This window comes from Lasioglossum baleicum, chromosome 6 (genome assembly GCF_051020765.1).
Source record: "Lasioglossum baleicum chromosome 6, iyLasBale1, whole genome shotgun sequence".
In the NCBI taxonomy this organism is placed as follows: Eukaryota; Metazoa; Arthropoda; class Insecta; order Hymenoptera; family Halictidae; genus Lasioglossum; species Lasioglossum baleicum.
In genome coordinates, this window is record NC_134934.1 from 15,566,689 (window position 1) to 15,585,512 (window position 18,824).

Sequence of the window (18,824 nt, forward strand, 5' to 3'; positions counted from 1 at the left end):
CGAATACAATGGGAGCAATCAAGATCCTACAACGTTGCACAAGATTTGTCGCGGGACTTCCGGTACTTCGAATCGTGTCATTGTCTCCAACTGCTAGTGCAACAGAAACATTGTCTTTTGTTTTTTAGAAAAAATGATTCTAACGTTTTGCTAACGAAATTAGTAAATTGTCTAATTATATTTAATGTTGCACTACCTATTATACCACAAAGTTCATGTACATACACAATTTGTGAGTGTATGTACACAGCGTATAAGCTTTGATATTAATTTATTCGTTTCAGAGATTCTAAGACGGTCAAAGTAAGTTGTCTGACTAGTTATACTGTTGCACTACTTATACGAGGTCTGATCAAAAAATTCCAGGACTGTTTAAATTGCGCACCAACGAAAGGTCGGAGCGTGGTGCAATTGGTTTAAATGTTTAGCCCTGACCTTCCTGAGGACGACCGAGTTTGCAAAATTTCGGTAACCTTCTTGGTTGCAAATCTACAGCTGTTTCTGTGAAACAAGGTATCGACGTTCAGCGACTTTATGATGAAAAGAAGAATAACTCATTTCTGTGAAATTTTGTGTGAAATTGAAGAAAACATTCACGGAAACTTTTCAAATGTTACTGGAGGCTTCCGGGGAAAAAAGATTTGAGTCGTTCACGGTGTCATTAGTGGTAATAGGAGGTTTAAGGAAGGTCGAACATCATCTGAACTCCGGCAAAGCGGGGAGTGGCTTTTGCATCACGACAATGCATTCGTTCATTCGGCCCTGCTTATTCATGATTTCTGCACAAAAAAACGGCATGACAGTCTTACCCCAGCCCCCCTACTTGCCCGATCCTGCGGACTTTTTCCTGTTTCCAACGTTTAAGGGGGCCTTTTCCAGCAGACGACGTTCGCGCGTGAACACTCGCACACCGCTAGACCACGTATACGTACGCGAGGATTGCAAGGGTCCGGGATTCCACTTCTAATTTCTCGATAATGCAAAGACGGGGCTTTTTAGTAGTCAAAATCGCTAGATTAAAGATCAATCTAGTCCGCTGTTTGCCTCAAAAGTCGTTCTTTTGCGTTTCCGAGCAATGGTTTTGCAATATTTGGCTGCATGTTGCCCGTCGGAGAGGCTAGTACGCCGGCGTGACTGCATCGCCGCCATCTGACGGGCTACATGCAGCCAAATATTGCAAAACCATTGCTCGGAAACGTAAAAGAAAGATTTTTGAGGCACACAGCGGTCTAGATTGATCTTTCATCTAGCGATTTTGACTACTAAAAAAGCCCCGTCTTTGCATTATTGAGAAATTAGAAGTGGAATCCCCGACCCTTGCAATCCTCGCGTACGTATACATGGTCTAGCGGTGTGCGAGTGTACTCTAGCGGTGCGTAAGTGTACACGCGCGAGCGTCGTCTGCTGGAAAAGGCCCCTTTAAGACCCCGTTCAGACGGCGGAATCCGCGCGTTTTCGACCGCGCGGACCGTATTTACATTAGCGTATGGGCCCGTTCAGACACGGCGGAATCCGCGCGTTTTCGCCCGCTCGATCTGAACCGCGTCAAAATTGACAGTCGTTCAGGATGAGGCGGTAACCGCGCGGACATGCAGGAGAGGGGCAAAGATTTAGCTCAGTACGAAGCTGAAAATCGCGCGGAAACAGCGCGGATTTGATTTCCTGCGGTTCAGAGGCGGCAGCCGCGCGGATCTTTAGTGTGGATTTATAGTGGAGCTGCGAGCATCGATGATAGCGGCGCGGTGAAAACAAACCAACATTCGTGACAACATTTCGACACATACTAATGAAAAAGTACGTATGTATTGTCTTTGTTTTCCTTTTTTTTTCACCGCACAGCTCACCTCGCTGCTCCACTATAAATCCACCCTTAGACCGCGCGGTCACGTGTGAACGCATCCATTTACGCCAATGTAAATAAGGTCCGCGCGGTTTGCATCCGCGCGATTTCCGTCGTGTCTGAACGGGCTTTCAAAAACAAAAATCGCGCGGTTTCCGCCGTGTCTGAACGGGCTCTAAGAAGGCTAAATGTTTCCGTTTTAACTTTCAAGTTGAACGCGACGTTTCTCAAATCACTTTTCCAAAAGACAGTTCCGCAGCTTTGTTTATTAAATCTCCGAGAGAAAATATATCGATGCGTCAAGGGAAATAAAAAGATTCTTGGTCGGACAAGAGCGAATTCCACGTACGGCTATCTAAGAGTCCCGGTTTATGAGATTCTGCGGCAGTAAAACGATATTAAACGGAAACTGCTGATCACGTTTAATTTGTAGCATCGAGGTTTTATGGGTTAGCAGATGGCTTTTTCTTGAATAAGATTAAAAACTGTACCGGCGGAAGAAACTGTAAAAATGCAGGAGAAATTGCACGTGTTCCAGAGAATTTTTATAGAAAATGTCCTCGGCTGAACAAATCCTCAGTTGAATGATAGACTTGGAGAAAAGTATTGAACAAATAACTGAGAATAATACGTTCAGGTAAAAGGGATGCAAACGTTCTTTGCGACACAATCAATCGATACCATGGTTACGTTGTAAGTCTGCGTTTTCCATAGGGTACCAAGACCTCCAATTTGAGTGACTGTATTTACTATGCAGAGCCGAGAAGATTGCTGAGGAACTCGAGAATTTCGCTGGTTCTTCCTCGCAGCTGAAGTTCGTTATTCGTCTCGAGGAAACTAGACAGCGCGACCGGGAATGCACATAGAAACATGAAGAGTGTGCGAAACAGAGCAACAATGACCGAACTCGAGTTCTCAGCGAGGAAACCGATAAGAAATGAAATTGTTCGCTGTTGCTCTGTTTGACTTGTTCTCGATGTGTCCCGTCTCCGGATGTAAGTTCGCTCGCTTTATCTGGCGACGTTAACGCATCTGGATAGAATCCATCGCTCCTCGATTATCTCTTTCCCGTTTCCTGTTTAATTAACTTATCAAGATCACACCAACAATATCCAGCATATATGTACTGCTCAAATGCTCAGGGTCTCTTTGGAACGATTGAAAATGTTCTCCATTGAAAATGACATCGAGTCGAATCTAGGCGAGGACAACATCAGGAAGGTCCTCCTCTTCTTTAGATTAGTGCTAGACTAGTCCCGAGTCTTTCGGAATCCCGAAAATTCTCGGAATTCCCGAAAATATCTGTGATTCCCGACATTTTGAAGTTTCTCCATACTTCCAATAATTACAAGAATCTGAAAGCCATCGTGTTCTCGAAGATTACATATCCTATTAGTCGGGAATGTTTATGTTAGTAATATTGTAGAAAGTAATTGCGAATAACGATACTTTCGGGAATCTCAAATATTATTCTATATCCCGTACATTGTCCGGAATCCCGAAAATTCTTGGGGATCCCGTATATTCTCGGGAATCTTTCACACCCCTAGTTATAATCAATTGTAAACCATGTTAGCTACCATGTTAGCTACCATGTATAGCTAATGACCTCGCTGTTAATGCTACCACATTAAAATAAACTATAAATAAAGAAATGAAATTGTTCGCTGTTGCTTTTTGCAGGATCGTGGCTCCTATTGTCAGATTCAATATTTCGACGAGGAATTGTTGAAACGTGAAACGTGCTTCGCGATGGATAAAATTAACCCAATATCCACCGTATGCGTCGCGAATATTTTGATCACTTAAATACTAAACCGTTTTATGTCGCGTGCTTTAAATCGCTGAAATAATTTCGCAACGTCTATCGTTTAATTTAGACAAAGTTGCGGCAACGTAAAACCTAATTATACCACTCGATTTTCCATCCAGAATGATTTCAAGTGTACCTAACAAGCTGTTCTGGAGTATTTGGCAATCGACTTTTGTATTGTTATACATTTCTCATATTTTCTTGAATGTTCAGAATTGTGTGCGTAATTTACAAATTTTCGGTAATTAGATAATTGATTGAATAAATGATACTGTATGTATAATCGATGGAACAAATACGTTCCCGTCGAAAGTAAGTCGTATCGTCATAATGGCGATTCGGCCGGCTAGAATTGATCATTAGTTGCATTGGGAAAGACCATTTCCGCTCGCAGTAATATCTACACTTGAAAGTGCTTGATATTACGTTAAATTTTAGGTAGGAAGTTCCGAGACCTATCGATTTGCAAAATTCTCAGTGGGACTGTAACGTGGTCAAAATTCATTCAAATACAGGGTGAATCACCTAACGTTATCACCTCAAATATCTTTGTTGTTTTCAAAGATACATTAAATGTCTTGAGGACAAAGCTGAATGGTAAAAAAATATATAAAAAAGCTTTTTAAAAACCACGCTTACATTAAAATGCACTAAGAAAGGAGAAAATAATGTTTTTAGGCATTAGTCACTATAAATAAAAGCGTGGAGCGCTAAACTATATTGACGTAATCTTCGTGGGCGCTCCACGCTTTTATTTATAGTGACTAATGCTTAAAATGTAAGCGTGGTTTTTAAAAAGTTTTTTTATATATTTTTTTACCATTCAACTTTGTCCTCAAGACATTTAATGTATGTTTGAAAACAACAAAGATATTTGAGGTGATAACGTTAGGTGACTCACCCTGTATATAATATAACTAGACTTCAATCGTAACTAGATTCAATCAGAACAAAAAATTGCAAAAGAATGCAACTTCACGCACCCCTCTATTCACTTGCTCAAAATTTGATCAGAAAAATGCGCGTGTGCTAGCAAATACTTGCCAAGTCCTCCAAGAACACCTTGTACCCCTTCTGTACACTCATTGGTTCTACTAAAAATCTCTCGACAAGTTTCCTGTTTCAGGATTCGCCAGAACGACTGACTTTTTTATAGGCCGGTTGGTCAGACAGACGAGGAGATCGGGTCTCGAGCATATTATCTAAAATCTGCACGGTTAAATTCACACGAGTGAGCCCCACTTTTCTGTGAACACCCAGTCAATGTCTTGAGCTCGGCGAAGCTATCTCAGTTGGCGAGGGTAGAAAATGAACACAATGTATGGAATGCCACGATTGGAAAAAGTAAATCATTATCGTCTTACCTTTGTAATTGTAGCACCAATGGATAGCTGAGATTCTGCCGATTGAAACGAATCCAAACACGGGGTAAATCGGACTAATTTACACACCTGGGCAACTGCTTGTCCACGACTTACGAGCTACCCCCACTACCACGCTCCGATCAGACATCTTAACTGTGTACTGAGTTCAGCGCAGCTATAGCAGACGGATTCCGGCTCGGCCAACAGCAATCCTATGCTCAACGGGACCTGTCGCCGATTCGGAATCCGTCCGCTGTATCCGCACCCTGATTGGTCCGTGTTTTTCGCTAATAACTCGAAACCAAAGCGTTTCGGCACGAATTGGCAATGGAACAAGGTGCTTGGACCCACCTCGTGTACATTTTTTAATTTTTGTCCCGAATCCCCATTTAACCGATGTAAATTTAACCGTGCACTACTGTATCGTAAAGTTTCGCTACGGACTGTCCGGCAGATTTTCTTCCCAAGCCAATATCGTATTCATGTCCTTAATGTCACGTGTGCTCCACGGCTCGAGCGGATCCGTGGGAGACGTCGGTGGCGAAACCGCCTTATTCCGCTCAATCGATTCTCTTCTCCTCTGGGCAGGCTCCTCCATTTCCTTCGGCGATACCCTGTGCACGCATTGTGGAGAACAAGAACCATTAAACACCGACGTTCTATCGGAGGACAGTGCGACAGTGCAGCCCTAGCTAGATTAAATGTACGACAAATGTATGACGAAATGTACCAATTAAAAAAAAAACTGATTTAACGATCACGATCGCTTGTGTATTTTCTTTGTTGTAATTTTCTAAATTGCGAATGGATTGGACATTTTATTCCTTTCCGATAGTAGTACGCGTTCAATAAAATTTCGTCAAATTCGATTGATTAAAAAAGATTTCGGAAGCATTACATTCGATGTTTGCGAAACGCGACAAGAAAAAGGTTTCAATTTGCTTCCATATGATTGGTACAGTTATTGATTGCGTTTTGGTATTTGAACTATGTACTTCTCTGGTAACCAATATCACGTTTGTTGTTTTCAATCGTCTTTATTGAATGTTTGCATATGGTATAGTGGCATGATCCAATTAACGCTGCAATTTCATTATCCCCCATTCATTTCAATAATTATTAATAACGAGTCATTCATTATGTTGGGATTTATGTAATATTCGTACCATTTGCCATTTACTAAACAAATATGTATGTCATGTCCATGGAAATCCTCTTGTTCAAAAGTTATTCTTTTCAACAGAGATACAGAATTTATAAGAAGATTCATTTATTAAATGAATGTACGAACGTGTATGTTTTATTAAAATACTTATAATTCGCTATTAACTAAAACGTTGCTGTTGCCGTCCGAATGAAAATTGTGCGACAAACTAATGATGGAACACGCTCTGGGGAAGAGTCGGACGGAATTAAAATTCCTTCGAAATGAGAAATGTTTTGAAAAAGCACGCCGTTTCAGGGAATGTGGCACAAGCGTCCTGCCGGATGAATTTGTTTTAGATAAGAAAGGAATTTATTTGGCGCAAGGCGTAGCGCGAGAATTGCAAATTGCAACTTGCACCCTCGAACCACATACTCGAGGGTATTTTAATAAATTTTTACCCACACACACAAAACTCCCTCTGTCTCTGTTCACGAATTCCAAACGTGCAAAAATTATAAAAGTATTCGTACATCTTTTAACACTAAACCTACCACTGCCGGTCAAATGAGCGGTTTCATATTTTTCATTTCACAATTATTGAAACTATGAAGTTGGTTACATGAAAATTGATTCGATAGATTTTTCTACTCTCGGGCACAGATATTGTAATAAAAATTGCACAAAATCTAAATAAATAGAGCTTTGTAATTTTTGTGAAGCTAAGACATTTTAGTCGCTTTTAGTGCTCGGTAGGTTTAGTGTTAAAAACGAATAACTTTTTCAAACTTGGATCCAACAACTTGATTTTTTTGAGACGTTAGAAGGATTAGTTTATTAGCTAATGTGCAAATAATTTCTTTTTCGACATAACTGGTGTTACAAAGAATTTTATACGACTCCAACATAATTAAATTTTTATTCGATAAATTAACTACTTTAATGCAAAACAGATATTTGCCAGTGTAATCGACACCTTCGTTTATGCTTAAACTACTAAATTTAAAGTATTGAGATTGTAATTAACTAAAAATTAAATTGTTATTGGAAAAGGAAGGAAAAAGTAATGGTGACGATTTTTCAATTTTTTATCTGTGCAGAGATAAACTCGCAAGAAATATCAAGCAAAAGGATTAAATTAAACATTGCATACCAGGCTAACAAGCGGATTCTGTAAAAAAATTTCCAAAGGTCCAGTTCTTTTAACAATTAATCGCGGCGGAGAGACAATGCCGGCGTTTAACCATGTTCAAAATAAATATTCCGCGGATGCAACATCGCGACACACAAATACCATTAAACATTGCAGCGAGCAGAAAATTGGGATGAAACGTATCGTTGCAAATGCAATCTCGCTGGCGCGTGGAAACAATAATAAAGATTATTAAATATTCGTACCTGTTCCGCGCCGTTTTCGGACGACGTTTCTGCGGTTTGCTTTTTGACGAAATGCACGTTCCGTTCGGTTTTATTTCGGGCTTAATTGATTCGACGGTCCCGTCACGACCTTCGATTTGACGGTTCGTCAGTTTCTCTTCAGGATCGTTGAACAACGACGGGTATCGGGAATTTCCATCCGCGGACGTGGAAGACGACGATGACAGATTACCGTCACCGTGCCGGGAATGTCTTCTTGTCGTGATAAATCTGTTGTTCGCTGATCTTATTCTGCGTAACCGCGCCTCCGTGCCGAGCAGATTGTCTCCTATTGTAACACGATAAATTTCCGCAAATGCATTCGCCATTCGAATCCTTTAACAGGTTGCCCGATCAAAAAGATTATATCCCACGCTTTCTTTACGAGGCAGATATGCTCCTTAACAAAACCGTGCATCGAGACTAATCGAGTATTTAACAAAATGTGTCATAACTCGAACATAAAATTTCCGATACTCGAGAAAATAACAATATTTCACCCGTATATGATTTCGTAAGGAAGCAATAGTGCAGCAATAAACTTGGATTCATTTTAAAGCTGCAGTTACTTGTTTGAATCTCGACAAAACATTTTCTCCGATAATTTTCATTACACTTCTAGATTGGCAGAAGAACTGATATCTGATTCTTCTTCTTTTTTATAAAAATCCACAGTCATCTAACGAATTTGATAAGCCGACAAAGTGCATTATATTTAATGCGAAAGACGCTGTATAGTTACCGCCGAAGTCATTGTCGCTGGATTCAACGAAATATTGCTTCTTGACTGGAGCAACCAGTTCCTCGACAGGCATTTTGATCATGGTAAATTGTTCCACGATCTGCAGATTTATTTTCGGGTCCACCGGTACGTCCACACTCGCTAGAACGCGCTGCGCAATCTTCATCAGAATTTCATGATCGGACATATTTTCGGAGGCGATTACAAGTTCCAATAACGGATCCTGAATCTCTCCGACGGTTGTATCTAGAACAAGCATATGCATAAAAGGTTGTTATATGAAATATATATATATATGTATATATTGAATGGAATATTCAATAGTACAGAGGAAGATCTCTCTTGATTCTCTTTGACTCAATTCAGAAATACGCAGATGCTAATCAAAGTGTCTTGGATAAATATGTATAAACATATTTTAACTATACTCGGAGACGAAAACTGTAATTTTCAACGTACAGCGTAGAATAAAGTTCAAAAGTGAATAAATTAAAGTAAAGTAGATGTTGTTTAAATTTTTATTTAAATTATTATATTCAATATTATTTGAGGGAGTAATATTATTTAAAGAATTTTTATGGGAAAAGCATTTATTTAAATTATTATATTCAATATTATTTGAGGGAGTAATATTATTTAACGAATTTTTATGGGAAAAGCATTTATTTAAATTATTATATTCAATATTATTTGAGGGAGTAGTATTATTTATAGAATTTTTATGGGAAAAGAATTTTCATTTGAACCCTGTCTCTTAGAATTGATCGTTCAGCCGAACGTGACGGGCCAATGGTTTGAACTTAAAATGAAATTACAATATTTGTACGAGGATTGCGTACGTCCTCAAGGTACCATATTTTCGGGACACCCTTTGTAAATGCAGTACTCGTCTACAAGGAAGCCCTAGGAGGCCGATGCTTGGAATAACGATGTATTTGCCCGGCACGATAACCTTAATCCACGAACAGGTCCTACTAATAAGTCGCTCGTACGGAACGTATTTATGTGGCTTATCGGTTAATCGTTCCGCTGGTTATGCTGCGAAGCTTGCATAGTTGGTGCGATTCTACAAAATACTGTCTCGAAACCTCGCTTTCTGAAAAATTTCGGTTGATTTACCACTTCTCCAAAATTTGTTAATAACTAACAATTTAAGCATCAAACCTGCATAAAACTGAAATGGGAATGTAGCCAAGGCTTCATTTTACATTCTACAATCTTAAAAGTTCACCAATCAAGTCTTTAAAGTTAGTAAATTAATTATGAAAATGTTACTTGTCAAACTATTCGAGGTTATTCGTGAAATTTCGTCACTTCCGTAACGCTAGAAAATTGTAGCCCCCTCAGCAAAGAAGTTTCACTTCAAAATCACCCAGATAGAACAGGTAAATCTTCGGAATTTTTTCAGAGACAAATGCTGAATGAAGAATTCTCATTTTTCCAAAGTATAAAAATGTAAGAAACGTCCGAATGAAAGAAAAGTCCAACAGTTAAGAAAGATTTGACAAATAAATTGTGGAACCTCACAGAACCAGGAAAGCAACTGTGATGAAGAAACGTCCGAATGAAAGAAAAAACCAACAGTTAAGAAAGATTTGACAAATAAATTGTGGAGCCTGACAGAACCAGGAAAGCAACTGTGATGCAAAGAATTCGATTTTTGTCTACGTCTCTTCTCCAGGTTACGCCTTCACGAATAGTTTACACAGTCGCATGAAGTATCCGTACTTTATGTTCCACGGGCACAGCTAATTACGTACATTGCATTTAATTCTAAGGCTCGTTGCACAGTTGAACAGGGTATTCGCGTGCAGAGCAAATTACCACATTGTACGTAAGTGTTCATAGTTGAGTGAATGGCCCGCGTATGATAGCTCCTCGTGACTATTGTGAAACAAATGCAAGCTCTCACAGAATGGCTGATTCTGTCGGGAAGTAAATATGTGCGTCTCAGAAATAGTCACGTACACTTCAACGATGCTTTAATGAATACATATGTACTTTCAGTTGTCATACATTACAAAGTTAATGAATTGGTGATTACTAGACTGCGGATTTTTCCTTTCTTGCATCATTTGCAAGAGACTGGAGTCAGATAGACGTTTAATTCTCATTTTAATCATCTTAACAACCTGAAAACACTAGATCGGCGTTATTAGATCATTCTAACTTTCTCACTGTTTTAAATGGCAACCACTCATTTTTGCCATAAATGCATAAAATCCGCAGTCTGGCATTTGATGTACATCTTTCAAATCGATAAAATTTCCCTTTCTTTGATCTTTCTTACAAAAACTTACTTTAAAATGCTTTATCTGCAAAAGGGTGAATTTGGAGAGCAAAACCTGCATTGTTACTTACGACTAGAATTCTTCTGATTCATTTGCTGAATGTTCACAGGCTCGGCTGGTTTCTTGTTCAAATCGCTTCGATCATTTGGTTGCTCGCTCTTAGCGACAGTCATCCGGTGTTCTTCTGCAGGCTTTGTCGCTGGTGTCTCCTGTTTGGCCAACGTTGCGTCCATTTGTCCGTTAGTTGGAATCTTCGCCTTCGCATGTTTAACATCGACGTTGGTCGGAATACCTTCTGTAGCAGTGGTCAAGTCTATATCATGGGCGAATGCCATCATATCCAAGGCCGTACTCAAAGCACCACCGAATCCTGCGGTCACCGCCGAAACTTGCGGCTGATCCACATTTGGACTGCGCAGAAAACAATTATAATCATTGTACATACCTTCCGAATCCCCCTAATACCCTCATTTCGAAAACTCAAGTGCAGACAGGATTAGAATCAATTTGTATTGCATTCCAGTTTGTTGCAATTCAGGTAGAACATTTTTATCTTGCATAAACAGAGCCGCTGTCTACTACAGTAGACTACTTCCCCCGTATCCGTACCCCCATTATCCGAATACCCTAATATACGGACGTTCTATCATTCGGATGTTCTGTTATCCGCACGGAAGAAGGTAGGAGCAGATATAGAAGTAGCTGTCACTATATACATTGAGTAGAATACTAGGATGTGATTGTGATAGCGATGTAATGCCAATGGTTTCAGTGCGGTAAAAACAATAGTAGGGTCATTCCATGCCAAATCGATCACTTTTTGCAGACACCATCGTCGATTTTGTTCTAAATGAAATATGTTGTAGTCCATGTGAAATTAGAGGGGGTTTAAGTCATCATTTTGCCGGTTTCGAATTTTTTTAGGAATGGCAGGCCTTCAAAGTTTTCAATTTTTGCCCATTTCGGCGAAAACGGGCCTCGCTTACGAATTTTTATCTCGGGAACTGTTTGTTCAGCTCATTGTGACGCCAATTTTAATGATACCATCTTTTTCAAGGGCTCATTTTAAAGGAGAAACTTTAAGGAATGTAACCATATTTTTTTCAAAATTTAAATCACTCCGGCCCCTCATCGAGAAAACGTAAAATAAGAATTTGTTTAAACTTTTCGACATTATAAAGTTGATTTTCGAGGTTGAAAAAATTATTTTGCAATAACCCAGCCCTTCCCGAATAAAACAAAAAAAAAATGTAGCTCAATCGGACAAACAGTTCACGAGATAAAAATTCGTAAGCGAGGCAGGTTTTCGCCGAAACGGGCAAAAATTGAAAACTTTGAAGCCCTGCCATTTCTAAAAAAATTCGAAACCGGCAAAATGATCACTTAAACCCCCTCTAATTTCACATGGACTACAACATATTTCATTTAGAACAAAATCGACGATGGTGTCTGCAAAAAGTGATCGATTAGCGATGAAGATAACAGGAACTTTACAGAAATAGAAGCAGCAAACGAAAGTAAGTTGAAAAAGGACTTCGATGGTTTGAGGCACAACGGGAATGTAATTCTACGCAGCTGTTTACAACAAAAAATTTATGTGACTTAGCGGCTAAAAAGATATGGGACCCTTAGATGTTGAAAAAAAACTGTCAATTTTGTTTATTTCTACCTGAATAAATGAAGTTTAATGCAATAGAAATTAATTGTTCTATTATCCGAAAATTCCACTGTCCGGCCACTTTTGTCCCCTATTAGTTTGGATACGAGAGTCTCTACTGTAATTACAAACAGATGACAAATGAAATTTAATCACGTTTCAAAGTGCAATCGTCCTTCGTTTTCTTTACGATTCGACTGAAGTTTCCAGACCATTTGTAACTTTAATGCTAAGCGACAAGTCGACTGACCGTGGAACGGTCTGAATCATTTTTGCAAGGTCGCCGCAAGTCGATTGAAAATTTATGATGTACGTTATCATGAACGCGTCGAGTTCAAGACAAAGACTAGGAAAGAGGCGAAGCAAACATAAAACTGGCTACCTGCGTATCGCGTTATACATTTATAAAAATATAAGGTCCCAACGTGGTCGTAAACTTTTGTCGAATAATGAATCATTCTGAAAATAATAAAATGGCAGGTGAATTTCGAGGAGGCCTTTGTAAAGGGTTTTGATTAATTTTGATCAGGGACCAAAAATAACAGTTATTCTAAAATTTTCTACGCGATAAAAATCATTAATAAAAAGTTGATTGAATCATTTGTAAATGTATTGTAAATCATTTTCGTTAGAGGGTTGAGAATATTCTTGGATTTTATTTCTAAGAGTTTCTTTAATTTCATGCTTCGCAAGAATTTTTCGTTTTTCTTTTTACACGATTTAACAGATCTAGCTATCTTCAACGTGTCGTTTCGCACAACCACGGGCATCCAGAAATGAAACTTACAGTAGCGAACAGTATAGTTTAGGGTGCCTGGTATGGTACCTCGATGTGGCGATCGAAATGTCGGCTTATGGCAGGCTACGCGGCCGGTGATCCCGCTAATCCCTTTACCGAGGTCTGCTGTCAGCCATTACAATTATATACAATGTGTAACAGAAACAGAAGCACAAACTGTAGAAGCTTATCCCACGGTTCAAGGAAACTGTTACGCCAACGTGGATTCATAAATATGCATATAAACATTTCATTAGCTCTTATTGAAAGACATTTAAATAATCTGGATGAAACGTTTGGGAAAAGTTGCAGTGTGGAGGCAAAATTAGTTTTCCTGACATTTACTAATGCTGACTAGTAGATTGGTTAAGAAATGACGGTGGATTAAAGGGGTACATCACCATATAAGTTTAAAATGATTGGTGAAATTGAAAATTTTTGTGTGTCCCCTTAATGCAGGCCTGGCCAACCCAAAGGTTTCACGGGCCACTTTGATGACGCGTAACGTTACAGCGGGCCGCACTTTAGGTAAACATGCTTTTAAAAAATGTAATACAAGTACAAAATAAATAAAACAACTTTATTGTTGTACTATGATTCAATATAATTAACTCTCGAGTCTTAATGAAAGAGAGATATTTCTTTATCCTTTCTTTCACTTAATTTTGGTAAATCTATGTTTATGTTCGACGTTGCACATCTTTTGTTAGCTGGTTCTCTAAATTGGTATCAGTTAATGAAGCACGTGATGAACTCTTTGAAAATTTCATCTTCGAAAAAAATGTTTCACAAACATATGTGGATCAAAAAGCAGTTACAACTTACAACTCGTTGTGCAAATTATCTTAAGTTGTGTGGAATATCTCTCGGATGTAAAAATTTGTTTCATTTCATTGTTGCACTGTAACTCAATTATATCAAAGATATCAAATATAGAACTGGAGTTCATAGTCGCACTTGCGCATTATAAAAATGAGACTTCGTTTATTTAATATTTTTTGTATACATACAACAAGAAACAAAAGTTTCAAAAGAAATATAAAATCGTCTGGCGGGCCGCACAATTTAACATGGCGGGCCACATGTGGCCCGCGGGCCGCGCGTTGGCCAGGCCTGCCATAATGAAACGTTTTATTGATAGTAACTAATCAAACAATTGTCTAGCAGCTATAGTGGCGCACTCTATTCTAACGCTACTTAATTCACAGGAGCATTACCTGACTCTAACGGGCGTGGAAAATGATGCTCGTCCCCACATTATTCGCCGCAATTCTTCGCCCGTCATGCCACGTTTCCGCAATTCAGTTATTGTAACTTTGCCGACGCGCTGTAATTAAAAATGACGTAAATGAAAAAAAAATTAAACCGACTTCGAAAAAACGCACTAAAAAGTATGAAATAACTTCAATTTAATTTATGTAAATACACACGAACCGAGGCGGCGCGAAATTGAAAATTTTCCAAATGACAGATGTTGCCGATTATGATTTCATTGGAACATGGTGAACTTGAAAATCAGTAGGTGGGAAGAGATGATACATTAATATGTGAAAGCATGTAGAAGAATTTAAGGATTTTCGTAATTTCCAGTATCGAAAATGTTCAATTTTGCGCCGCCTCCGAAAAGATTGTATTGTATTTAAGTTCGTGTGTGAAAATAAAAATATTTTCTAAAGAAAAGTTTGCACTAAAAAGTTTAAAATAATTTCCATTTATTTCACACTTTTTAGTGAAACGAGCAGAATTAGTAGAACGCCGTAGGATGGTTTTTCGGTCGTATTGGTTATTTGCAATAAAAACCGCAAAGAATGAAAAAATGGAAAATTTGTTCTCACGGGACCACCCCGGGGACAGACTCTACAAGATGCAAAAGGTTCCGTTCCGATTGGCCCATCCATCTCGGCGTAATCGGTGAACATACATAGAAAAAAAGCGAAAAAAAAGTCACAGATCGAATTGAGTAACCTCCTCCTATTTCGAAGTCGGTTATAAAAGCGACAGACGAAACTGCGACTAAAAATATAATCTATTCAGTACGTAACCGAATAAACTTTATTATCAACATAAAATGCATCGGACTCACATTTCAAATGATTTGTCGAGGGCATCTCGTAAGAATGGTAAAATAAATGGAATGTACGTGGAAATGTTTGAAGAGTTTTAATTGATATTGCGGATCGATTTGAATATTTCGGGATTAATGTGAATAGATTGGTTGACTAATTAGATGAGTGGGCGAATAAAATTACCTTCCAATTGGCCACAGCGCCCTTCCGTTGTTTTGCTTTAGTCTTTGATTTACATTTAATAACCAGAACGCCACGTTGCTCGGAGGCAGGATTGTTCGGGTCGTCTCCGGGTCCTAATTTGATACTGTACTCTTGTAAATAGTTCTGAGCGTCTTTCTGTGATACTGCTCGCTCCAGAGAGACAACAATTTTCGCCCACTGCAAGCAAGCGCAGTCGAGCACTTTAACGTGAAACATTAGTTACTTTGCACAACTGAGAATACTTCTCTACAACGAGACGAAACAATTTTTGCTTGGTTAATGAAATTCTGGACGAAATTATGCATCAACACAGATAATTGCGGATTATCGTGTTAATTAACTCGCGAGACTGTAATCAATTTCATACTATACTGTAAAACATGAAAATAGCTTCGTTCAATCACGTTCCTGGGCTGCTGTTTACTTTATCGGACTCAAAATTTGTGCCTTTCTCCTACGAATTATGATGTATTTGATATGTGATCCAGTAGATTTTTACCCGGCGCGGATGCAGATCGAAGTTTCGATCCTCTAGGATCAATAGTTGAGGAGTTATGGTCGCTTAAAGTTGAGCATTTTTGACAGGTAAGGGCGCCGTATTGGTATTGGTTTGTAGAGACGATCTCACGCCGCTTACCGAGTTGGTTAGGATTAGGTCGAGGGGGGCGGCAAGATAAGCGGCTCGCGGTCGTCACTACAAACCAATATGGCGGCGCTCTTACCTGTCAAAAATGCTCAATTTTAAGCGGCCATAGCTCCTCAACTATTGATCCTAGAGGACTGGATTACATACCAAATACATCATAGGAGAAAGGTACTAATTTAGAGTCCGGTAAAGTAAAGTTTCCCCCGTTCCAGAAGAATTCAATATAAACGATTGCAAATACCCGCTGCACGAAGTTTCGACCCGTTTAAAAATAGTAATAATTCTTTTTAATAATAACAAGACCGGAAATAGTTCCACAGAAATTCCACAGAAAAATTCTGCTAACTTGTTAGAAGACTGCCGCGAAAGTGTCGTCGTTGTTTTATTTATGTTCTGTTACTAATTCTGACACGTCGAATCAGATCAGATTCAACGTATAATAACTTTATAATGCGATCCACGATTTTGAAGCGGCTATTTTCCCGTGGCAAAACGGTAAATATTGTTGCATCTAATATTCCATTAAAAACGTCGTACGGTACAAACCAGGTCACGGTAGAATTACAAGTCGAAGAACTGGTTCCGATAAGATAACAACCATTTTTATTGCAGGCTTTGGTCTCGTCACTGGTAATGAATGAAAATTGTCAAGAGCGAACGAGATAGAGTACTATCGAAGGACAACATCGAACGAGTCCCGACAGTTCGAAACGTTGTCGGACAACGTAAATATCCTGAAACACTTACGGATCGGCGTGCGGTGCGGCGGAAATGTAAAAATTCGAAACGAGACAGAAAAACAACCGACCGAAATATCCAAAAACGTTTGAAACATACAAATCGATACTGTATAAAACTGGATTTATTCGAACAATCCGTAACTTACCACTCCGTTTAGCTTCCGCGCGAGGAAACACACAAACGTTTCATACCTTTGAACATCTCGTAAAATATCCAAGCGATATCTTATTCAATTGAACAGGAATCACGGGAAATGTCGCGTCGCGTTATCAGATTTTTCTCATCTATTTCTGATGGACGGTTTAAATGAAAATGATCATCGATTGCGTCTACCTATTTCTCTTTCTGATCATTTTAATAAGTTAGTAGCAAGATTAAGAGTACATATTCATCGATTGCGTCTACCTATTTCTCTTTGATCATTTTAATAAGTTACTAGCAAGATTAAGAGTACATAATCTTCGATTGCGTCTACCTATTTCTCTTTGATCATTTTAATAAGTTAGTAGCAAGATTAAGAGTACATAGTCTTCTCCGTTCTCCTGGCGACATTACTATTTCAAACTTACACGGTGTACCTGTTTAAATTCTTGGAAACCTTTATCAGTTCGTGTTTCACATGTGTAACGGATAGAGAACAGATTCCGATCGACTTTCTCACGGGAATCTCTTCAAAATCGTCGCTGGCAGGAACGTCCTAGATAGCCTTTACGTATCATAAGTTGAACCTTTTAACGAAGACCGAGCTCTGGCCCGATTTAATTGGAAGTGACAAAATCTAAGTGCCCTCAGATTATGAACAGAGCGTCCCATTCATTATAGGGGTATATAAACCCTTAGATTTTTACTCTCAGAGGCTAGTACTTTCGTAGACACGAATCGCTTCACGTCGTGCTGCATCTCGTAGAGTGAACTTGTTAGTGAGATCGAGCTAAAGCTCCCCTTTGTATCAAAGCCAACCATATAGATTCCGCGAGTTCGGTTTAAAATCTATTAGGCATTCGTAAAGTTGCTCTCAGACCCCGCATTGCCAGTGCGTCTACATAGGTAATAATACTTTCTTTCAATCCCATCTTTTTCCACAATTGTAACATATTCTCTTATAATCAGAATATACAGGGTGTCCCAAAATTCGTGAAAATCCCGGAAGGGGGTGGTTCCTTAGACCATTTCAAGCGACATTTTCCTTTGCAAAAACGTTATCCGCGGCTTTGTTTAGGAGTTATTAACGAAAAACACGGACCAATCAGAGTGCTACCTAGACGCGAGTTGCTACAGTCGGTCCGGCGCGTCAACTGTCTATTGGCCGACTGTGGCAACTCGCGTCTAGGTCGCGCACTGATTGGTCCGTGTTTTTCGTTAATAACTCCTAAACAAAGCCGCGGATAACATTTTTGCAAAGGAAAATGTCGCTTGAAATGGTCTCAGGAACCACCGCTTCCGGGATTTTCACGAATTTTGGGACACCCTGTATTTGTGTTAATTGTTATTATTATTATTGTTCCAAAAACCTAATCAAGTAATTGAACGTCCCCACGTGATGCAATATTGCCGCTCGGATTGTATCAATTAAATTATACTTGTTTTAAATATAGTTTTAAATCGTCACGAAGCAATGATTTTTCCGATTTTTTTAAATGGCTCGGCGCACTGTGCGCTGGTGTAAAATATGGAGTACTTAACATTTATCACCTTGAAGTGCTTTCCACCAACGTTGGCAAGTCTTACAAAACGATTACTTGTGTCAAACTTACAAAGAAAACACTTCATGTCAGTAATAAAGACTATCGTGGTATTCGCCATAATATTTACCTGTTTCACCCACTCTTTCTCGCTCTGTTCGATCACGTGCGCATAAGTGTTGCCCATCATAGCGATCAGCATGTTCAGCAGCAATATAGGCACCAATACCATGAATATAGCGAATACCGTCTTCGCCAAGTTAGGATAGGTCGTGTAGCTGAGGTCCGGATACTGGTAAACAAGAGAGAGAAAGAGAGAGAGGGAGAGATCGCCGTGATTTTCGATTTACACAATCTAGAAATAAACTGCGGCAGATGCAACGGAGCGACAAATATAATCATGTCACAAACAAGCGTGGCAAGCGTCGGCATCAACGGGT

General features: G+C 39.2%; 2 protein-coding genes across 3 annotated transcripts in view; one reads left to right on the forward strand and one right to left on the reverse strand.

The window, feature by feature from the left end:
* Window positions 1–18,824, forward strand: part of LOC143209969 (arginine kinase) — a 90,142-nt gene that overhangs the window by 45,255 nt on the left and 26,063 nt on the right. The window lies entirely within an intron of this gene.
* The window catches only part of Iav (transient receptor potential cation channel subfamily V iav), a 59,996-nt gene continuing 42,450 nt past the window's right edge, over window positions 1,279–18,824 (reverse strand). For both annotated transcript variants that reach the window (XM_076426336.1, XM_076426337.1), the window contains 7 exons: window positions 18,515–18,676; window positions 15,295–15,492; window positions 14,263–14,372; window positions 10,681–11,021; window positions 8,320–8,565; window positions 7,560–7,866; window positions 1,279–5,631 (listed from right to left, as the gene is read on the reverse strand). In XM_076426336.1, coding sequence (XP_076282451.1) covers window positions 5,454–5,631; window positions 7,560–7,866; window positions 8,320–8,565; window positions 10,681–11,021; window positions 14,263–14,372; window positions 15,295–15,492; window positions 18,515–18,676 — 1,542 coding nt within the window. In that variant the 3' untranslated portion in view covers window positions 1,279–5,453. The remainder of the gene's footprint in view (window positions 5,632–7,559; window positions 7,867–8,319; window positions 8,566–10,680; window positions 11,022–14,262; window positions 14,373–15,294; window positions 15,493–18,514; window positions 18,677–18,824) is intronic.